We start from the raw sequence: 9,127 nt of genomic DNA, 5'->3' as shown, positions 1-9,127 counted from the left end.
TAAAACCAAAAACAGTTCTAAAGAATGAAGATATAAAAGAACATTAAGGTACTTGGATTGGATGAACTGAAATTCCAATACAAAATAGCAAAAGGGAGAGCTGAGGGATTGGAGAGAAATGCCGTGCTAACACGTCCGAGGAAAACAAGGAAAGCACTTGCCTCAATTCAGGCTCTCTCTTTCTCCCTCAGTCTTTCCCTTGCTATCCTGGAATTTGAATTCCCTAAACCAAGTACAGTGTAAAGTTTAATAAACAGCTGAAAATTACAAATGAACGGGACAAAAGCACTAATAAATTAGCCATCAAAACAAATTACTTTACAAGAAACAAAATTACACGAAACATGGGCCCACATTTAGATCAAGCACGATAAATATGAAGCAAGACTTTTCCCCCTTTTCTTTCAGTGGTGACCTCGTCTAAGAACTGAAAGAAACCTGCCAGATTTCTCCTTGCGCCGATCATCTCCCTCCTCCCCTACCTGTTTCAAGATTTTATGCAGTTAAAAATCCATCCCATCCAAATGATGAACAAGTCCAAAATAATGGTAGTAGGAAAGGTTTAGTACCTCCTTGGCTATTTGCCGCAGGATCTCTATTATTTCAGAGAAGTCAGGTCTCAATGAGGGATCTTGCTGCCAGCATTTCTCAAGTAGTTCTGAAAGCTTAGGATGAGTGTTTTTGGGGATAGTAGGTCGAAGACCCTACAGGGGTAAAAAAAAAACATTGCTCATCATTCTACATGAAGAAGATAAAACAGAAACTATTGCTTTTGAGAACCAGTTTCATAGGAAAATGATGAACATTATGTACCTTTTGGACCACTCCTACTGCAGCTTGTAATGGCGTTAAGTACTCGTATGGAATCTGGTAAATCACAAGAACAAATAATGTTTGATGAGCAAATTAGCACAATGGAAAAGTTTATTGTTCCATCACCCAGATCAAAACGTGCACAACACAAATAGATTGTTATCGTGACCATGGCAATTAAAAAAAACCAGTCAATGATTGGTCATGGTATAACTGAATTAAAATTTTATCGGTTCATCTAATAATTATAGGAAGAGTCAAATTCCCCAAGTACTGATAAATTACTGCAATCACCAATTATTTTCACCCTTCAACCATGAGCTAATTTATTTTCTATACAAAGATTGAATGGTCAAAGCATACCTCAATAATTTAAGATCATACATTAACTAATGATCCTGCAACCTAAAACCGGTAAAGCAGAAATAATAATTACTATTACCAACACATAGGTAAGTGAGGTAACTATAAACTACTTTTTTTTTCCCTCCAAATAATATAGGCCATTTGACACTACTTTACCAGTTGCAGTAAGAAAATAGTTAAGGACAAAAAAATGTTGCAATCGCATTCCAAGCATACGTGTGATACCTTTCCTGTTATCAGCTCCCATAGCACAATTCCAAAACTGAATATATCGGCCTTATGATCATATGGCTTGTGCTCTATGACCTTCAACGAATTGTAAGAAGCAAATTTTAGCAAATACTGAAATTATGGAAGATAATATAGGACAACAAAGGAGAAAGTATGTGAAATATTGTTCATTCATTCAGTCAGAGCATGAATATTGTTTATATGCAACTCAAAAGATGGCACCCAGTTTATATAAAATTCTGGTAATTCATGGACATGAAAGAATAGGGATGTAATTTATGTTTCAATTGTACAATAGAAATGAATGTCAACTAATAGGCACAAGGTTTTTACTTGGTCGCCATTGGTGAAGGGTTACAGATAGGGACATTGATTATACGTTGATTGTGATGGGCTGTTTCATAGTTTTTTCCAACTTCTTGTACAAATCTCAAAATGACTGGTAACCGGTTGCAGTGGTGTGCTTGATATGACAATACTTGCCAAATGAGAATTTATGCTTATTAAGGAATGAAACTTCCAAATATTAATGAAAAAACAGTGCGTAAGAAATGCTAACCTCGGGTGCCATCCAACGATAAGTTCCAGTTTCTGCAGTCATGACTCCAGTTTGAGTTTTTACCCGTGCAACTCCAAAATCAGCAACCTTAACAACCTGGCCAAAGCGTTAATGGTTTTTTTAGAACCATTTTTGTGAAGTTCAGATTAACAGAAATTATAAAGATTACAGAAATAATGAGAGAGAAAAATAAAATATAAAACAATAAGCCATGCCAGAAGAGTATCAGATGAAAATACTAATGTGCAAGTCTTTTCAGGATTTCAGGGACCCAAAAAAAAAAAAAAAGGATTTCAGGAGTTCATGCATATAAATGGGTAAGTGGCAAGATGAGTTACAATATATCAAGATCGTCAAACTAAGCATTATAAAGTTTCAAAACAAATTTCTAAAAACAACACAAAGAAAATGATAATAGTGAAAGATCCTCATAAGCATGGTAGGTGTATGTGTTACTTACTTCGTTTTCGTCCATCAACAAGTTAGCAGCCTTCAAATCCCTGTGGACTATATTATTCTGATGCAAGTAGTCCATTCCCTTCGAAATATCAATTGCTACTTTTAGCAAGGTTGGAAGCTTGAAGACACCCTTGTGTTTATGCAAGAAATCATACACGCTTCCACCAGACATGAATTCTGTTCAAGCAAAAAAAGGGTAGAAGAGTTAAATAAGTGCAAAGCCAGCAACGTAATATAGAAAATAAAGAAATCCAAATATGAACTTCAGCTATCGAGAAACTCTAAAACCTGTCACAATGCACAAGCTAGGTGGTCTGGTACATGCGCCAATGAACTGCACAACATTCTTATGCCGAATTTTTCTGCAAAAATAACAGCTAGTTGAGAGAAGCCAACTAAGTAGAACGGGGGTGGTTGGGGTTATGCATATATCTGTCTTTTACCTAGAAACTTTCAAATACAATCTGCTACATTGACAATAAGTATACAGGGAAAAACAGATGGGAGTTAACCAAGACGTCGAAAACTTGAAATGTATATAGATTAGAAAAATGTTCCATGCAAGGGGACTCATGCAAAGGCATATAGGCTTATAGGTACTCAAACTCCTTACTACAAAAATAAATATATGCCCATCCTGGTATAACAACCTCATAATATAGACTTCTTGGGCAAACTCCTGCTGCATATCTGCATTTACACGTTCTGGCTTGAGGACCTTAATTGCGACTTCCTGGCTAAAATAGGTACCTTTGTACCTGCAGAAACAAAATTCAATTCAAAAGAATCAAATCAGGTTCAACATGCAGCTAAACAAGCTGTCAACATCACCAAACCATAGTAAAACATAAAGAGGAACTTACAGATCTCCATAAGACCCAGATGCAACTTTCTTTTCAAATTTTAACAACCTGACATCAATTTCCCACACATCAGTCTCGTCATTAGGTATTTTTACATGGTCAGGATTAGCTTTAGTCCCAGTTTGTGCATGCTCGATGATAGAAGACAATGAGTCTTGATTCGACAAAGGCTTCTTCTGCAGTGAACTTCAGTATAAGACTTACAAATAGATGCACCAATATTCATGATTACAGAAATCAAATTGATGATTTCTACACCAAAACCATACAATTCAGCAGCATTACAAAAAAATAATCAATTAAGGAAACACACAATTACCTCAATCTTAACTATCTCCATCTCCAGCACTTGTCTAAGCTGCTCGGTTTCCTAAAAAAAAGACAAAAATAAAGTAACTCGTACATTATATAGTAAACCAGAACAGGGGCATAGATTCATGACACCAATCCATCTGAAGAATAAATAAGCAGAATTTAGGAATACCTCGCTAAAGTAAATAAGCATAACTTGGCTATCTCCTACAGATAAAGTATAAAGTAATACAGAAATATAAACACTTCATTGAACAAGGACGTTGCAGTAAATAACTTTGGGAACATAGGTAGTACATACGGCTTCTTGAAGGAAATGGTACACTCTTTGTAAGACGATTATGGCATGCAGATTAATTTGCACTACAGACTCAAGGATAAGTCCTTTCTTGTCAAAGTCTAATCGTCCTGTCTCAAACAACAATATGTGTATCAAAAACAAGCATTGAGAACAACCATCTTGAACCTTTGACAAAGGAGAAAATTCATCATTAAAATATAAAACAAAAGCGATATCTAACAGAAAAACAAAATTTAGGTATCTTCGTCGTAACCAACACAACGTAATTAGACAATACCACTACTAATATCTGGGTATGTTTGAACCATCATTATCAAAGTAAAAGTTCAGGTGCAGGACACGGTGTCTCAATGCCCATGGCCTAAAGTTGACTACTTGACTGTACAGATTCCAACAAACTTAAAAATAGACTGCTATTTATGTCATGCAACAGACTATATGGAATACCTCTGTAATAGTTTCAGAACTAAACGCAAACAAATGAGAAATACCTCATATGGCCAACCTTCAACAACGAAAACATCTAACGAATACCCATCTGTTGTGGAAAAAGCATGCGCCTCTTGGATGTTCAAACCAATCTCAGCAAGTAAAGATGTCAACTGGAAGTTAAAATTCACCAATCAATTATGAAGATGTATATACATATATAGGTATAAATAAACAAGCTAAACAGCTCCGGCCACAAGGGACTGTCAAAAGTGATGACTAGCCAATCATTCCAGAATGCAATATGAAATATATAATGAGGCTAAAGATGTAACAATAGATTTCGCTTTTTTCACACACACACACACACACAAAAAGCCTTTGGCAATACTAACCTTTAGGAAGTAAATGTTGAACAGGCAAACATAATTATTTTCCTTCTAAAAGTGAAATTGAGTACTATTCAGTAGTCTATTTCCTTAGTCCACATACATCCACAGAGATAATTCTGATTAAATCCATGTGCATTTGTAAGCCTTATTGTGAAGGTGAAGGATGTATATCCTTGCGACGTCATGACATTATTATTCAGATTGTTGATTGTCTCAGCGACATTAAATTTGGGGATTCTATGTTGTTGTAATGCTCAATGTTTTGTTTGTTTAGATTGACCTTTGCTATGAGTTATGGAGTTTATCCTAAGCATGAGGATACTATTTGGCCATGTATGGCAAAATTAGTGAAGTTAGAAGAAAGGTCTTAGGGGGATACAAACGACTATTTTGATTATAGCAAGTAGATTAGAACATAAAATAATAAAATTAGATAATACTATAATAGCTATTGTGTATCACTTATCATAACAGCAGTACAAAATGTCACATCCTTTAATGAACGAGGAGTGCATTAATCATGAAAAGAGTATCATTATCTTCTAATGGATAAAGTATACATGGAGAATATTTTTTTCTTAGAGCTTCTTATACCAGCAAATACAAGAAACATACGTAAATACTAAGATAATTCTAATTACCTGACTGAGAAGTTTGGGCTTGTCATCCGTCGAAAAGGTGATCTCATGCATGGGCCTACATGATCATAACAGACAGAAACATCAGTTTTATACTATGGGAAATCAAAGAAAAAGTGCTAGTATGATGAGTAATATAGGTTTAAACTTCAGTAGATATTCAGTACAGGAGGCCGAAACTGAGAACATAGATAAGTACAAAATAGGCGCAACTAGGAGAACAATATGCACAATATACATTGACCTCTAACTCTAAGACCAACCAAGATACAAGATTTAACTCAAAACAAAAGTCAAAATCTGAAACTCGTCATCATATTTGGTAGTAACATACTAACATTCAACTAATCAAGGTATGTGTGTATTGTGCATATCCAACCACATATATATCACAAAGAATCAAAATAAATTGATTGTTTTTAGCTTATCAAGCGATGAAACTGAGTTTTGGAAAGATGATCTCCATAACTAGGGATTACCTTCTCCAATATCAGCTATTAATTCATTACAAAGAGGGATATAGGTAAAATCATGTAATGCACTAACCCAAACACTTTGCACAAGAAGGTAACTGGTGGGAGGGTGAGTTGTTGTGTTAAGTTCAGCACTGTTAGAGAATTAATTCATTTTATTTCGTAACAAATTATGCCAACTTACTCCTAATAGGTTAAAAATATTCTTCCTTTACCAATCCAACATAAAATACGAAATAAGAAATAGATACATATCACGAATGACAAAATCAATTAGAAATCACATAAAATACATTGATAATTCATTATTGTTAACTAAAATCTCTAAATTTAAGTACAAGGATTATGGCCTGTACTGCTTTTTCTTGTTTCCTGTGCATTAGCTTCTAACCTACTCCGCTTTATCCATATCCACTATAAGAATGGAAAATGAGATAGGGATATTCCTGATAAAACTCTTGGAACCTATTTTTCACAAAAAAATAAATAAAAATAGATAAATAAAATAATAAATAAGAGCTACATTATTAGTCGGTAATTACCGTGCAAAATACGGGTTTGCATGCGCAACGCTACCTCCGTCTTTATCATGTGATTTGGTGGCTTCAAGTGCAAGGGCTTCAAGATTAGGTGACGAACCGAAGGCAGGTGGTGGATGGATACTGAAGGATTGGTTAGGAAATAGTATCATTAACTCCAAATTAAATAAACAAATAAGAGAAGGAAATATGAAGCAAAAATCACCAAGGTGCCCATAAGGAGACAGATGCTCTAAATGAGGGGAGGCATTGCAGGGACAACTTACCTCTGTCTTCCAAGGTAATTTAAAGGGCTTTGAGCATCTTCTTCTTTTGGAAAAATTGAAGGAATAGAATCAACTGAATTTTCATCAAGGACGGGAAGAACCTACATAATAATACATTCCCACAATGCATTTGCAAGCATATAAGTAAATAATCTTACATGAAAGTAAAAGAAACTATGAAAAATAAGCAAAACAAGTGTGCAGTGAGGTATAGCCTTTGAAATAAATGTTATATGTTTGGTAGTTTTAACTCATCCTCCAATTCATTTTTTTTTTCTTCAATCTGAAAAAACACGCAAACACACACAACTGTAAAGAAAAGTACAAAATGCAATGCATACAATTCAAATGTTATTCTTTTGGAGAGGTACACGATCATAAATTATTTTAATTCATTAAGTATGATGAAGGACGATCTATTATAGTACAAGCACAAGAAGCTCATTAAAAATCTAAAATATTAACAGCTACAATTTATATAAATGAGCAATACATCAAATTTATATTGAATCCAAGGAGACCACACTTAGAAATGAGCAATACATCAAATTTATATAAATTCGAGTGTAAAAGGCATGTCCTTACCATATTTGTCTTGTTTATCTGCCCAAAAATAATCATACCAAATTACCTAAACGATTTGTAAAAATCACAACGATATCATTTCATTTCAGAATGAAATTTCAAGAAGAGGCATTAAGTCTGACACTAGAAGGTGATAGTCTGCATATAATTGGACTTGACACAGAACAAATTCTTGTAAAGTGAGACAGATAACGCTAGTAAGAATTGACCATCAAAACACCAGTTAAATCCAAAGCTAATCAGATGTACAAGTAAAGACCAAATGTCCTGCGGTGAAGGCCACAAGTGAACACAAAACATCACAACTAGCAAGTATAGGCACAGTACTGGAGGAAGCCAATTAAGTGAAATCCTCTCTCATACTGTCTTCATGTGTGGACTGTGACAAAGCTGATTACGGAAACTTGGTGAGACAGGTCCTCATTCAACACCTAGAACTTAAATGAACAAGAGACCCTTTCTCATATAATTCTCCATCCCTTGACTCTATTCTCTTACGCGACCGAATTTTACACAAATATCAACTAAATGTCCGCAAACTTGATTGAAATAATAAAACCAACATACTTTCTATATCAAGGCATCAAATAGTGAAACCTATGGGGTTATGCCAAAGTAGAAAGAGTGTTTAAACACACATAACACATTCAGAATGGATAAATGCCTCGTGAAGAGAAATAACCAACAAGTAATCGCAAACAAAAGGACATTTTTTTCACCAAATTTCTGAACAACACTGCACTTTTGTATGTAAGGTTTTGTAAATTGAGTAAAGAATTGTTATTATTGAATCAAAACTCGAACATGAAATGAAATAAAACAAGTGTTACCTGCACAAGGCGCACTTCGAATGCAGGTCTATTAGCCGGATCATGTGCTAGTAACAATAACCTTTTGTGTGTTAATACATCTTCTGCTCTTTCCACATTCACATCCACCGCGTATCTATCACACAAACCAAAATGAGATCTCCAATCACAAAACAATTCATACAACACCATGCTACGATATTAAGATAAAAACAATAAACCTAAAACTCTAACTGAGATAAATGATCAAACATCATCGTACATGAAAAAGTGTTTAAAAAAAAAAAAAACTAGGGTTTAGTTTAGTACCTAGTAGGAAGTCTCTGGAAATGAGACCAAAGATCATCATCAAATCCAGGAAGATTCGATTCCTGGTTATTTAAATCTTTCAATCGACGAAGAACTTCATTGTATACTTGAAGCTTCTGTTTCTGTTGCCACGGATTATTTGATGACAAATCCGTACTTCTACTTCCACAACTCTCGTTATCATTAATCGCCATCTAATAAATCAAACAACAATCTCAAAAAAAAAACGTTTCACATAAACTCAAACAACAGACAAAAAAGGAGGTGTTTAAATAAGAAAAAATTAGAAAGAAATAGTTTGGAATATTGGAGAGGTTGATTTGAGAGAATCAGAGAGGAAGGTTTATTTATTACCTTGCCTTTCCTTTTTTTTTTTTTTTTTTTTTTGAGAAAGAAAGAATAAAAAAAAGAGATGGAATTGAGCTCAGCATGAGAGAGAGAGAGGTGTTTCAGTGCGGTTTCATGTCTCGCGTAAACAATTCTTGTTTATTCCAAAATCCAAAAACATTAAAAAAAAAAAAAAAAATCCTTGTTTATCGTGTTTGTCTATGTGGATTTTGCTAATTCCGGGATATGAGTTTTACTTCGCGTATGACTTGGGGTTTTTTGTTTCGAAACTTGCTTACAAAGAAACTATTTATATTTCTTAATTTTTTTGGTGACACAATTTTTGTTTGCTCTGCTTTCTAACCAATTGTGTACTGACACGTGTACAAGTAAACAATAATAGTCGGTATGGAAACAGCAGTAAAGGATATACTTTTGAACCAAATCAATGTCAGA

The 9,127-nt window shown here is 34.4% G+C and overlaps 1 protein-coding gene across 3 annotated transcripts; it reads right to left on the bottom strand.

Moving 5' to 3' along the window:
• On the bottom strand, positions 1-8,837 carry LOC147520193 (serine/threonine-protein kinase STY46-like). Of its 3 annotated transcripts, none has more exons than XM_086591702.1 (17): positions 8,699-8,837; positions 8,345-8,538; positions 8,057-8,171; positions 6,642-6,742; positions 6,379-6,498; positions 5,367-5,421; positions 4,396-4,506; positions 3,611-3,661; positions 3,292-3,467; positions 3,079-3,186; positions 2,717-2,790; positions 2,430-2,605; positions 1,970-2,065; positions 1,405-1,485; positions 814-867; positions 570-704; positions 1-482 (listed from the first exon to the last, which is right to left on the bottom strand). In XM_086591702.1, exons 2-17 carry the CDS (start codon positions 8,536-8,538, stop codon positions 405-407), a joined length of 1,725 nt encoding a protein of 574 aa, XP_086447828.1. In that variant the 5' UTR covers positions 8,699-8,837; the 3' UTR covers positions 1-404. The 3 variants fall into 3 exon arrangements, with proteins under 3 accessions (XP_086447828.1, XP_086447829.1, XP_086447830.1); XM_086591703.1 differs by having other exon boundaries at positions 8,345-8,558; positions 8,699-8,807; XM_086591704.1 differs by lacking the exon at positions 8,699-8,837 and having other exon boundaries at positions 3,292-3,464; positions 8,345-8,614.
• Between the last annotated feature and the right edge of the window lie 290 nt (positions 8,838-9,127).

Source organism: Coptis chinensis, chromosome 2 (genome assembly GCF_015680905.1).
Source record: "Coptis chinensis isolate HL-2020 chromosome 2, ASM1568090v1, whole genome shotgun sequence".
NCBI lineage: Eukaryota > Viridiplantae > Streptophyta > Magnoliopsida > Ranunculales > Ranunculaceae > Coptis > Coptis chinensis.
The sequence above is the reverse complement of the archived record's forward strand: the minus strand, read 5'-3'. Positions and strand labels throughout refer to the sequence as shown.

Coding starts and splice junctions, on each gene's coding strand:
- LOC147520193 (XM_086591702.1), bottom strand. CDS start 8,538: ATGGCGATTAATGATAACGAGAGTTGTGGAAGTAGAAGTACGGATTTG. Junction 2,606..2,716: donor TAGCTTGTGCATTGTGACAG/GTTTTAGAGTTT, acceptor TTGCTTGAACAG/AATTCATGTCTGGTGGAAGC. Junction 2,066..2,429: donor TGTTGATGGACGAAAACGAA/GTAAGTAACACA, acceptor CGCTTTGGCCAG/GTTGTTAAGGTTGCTGATTT.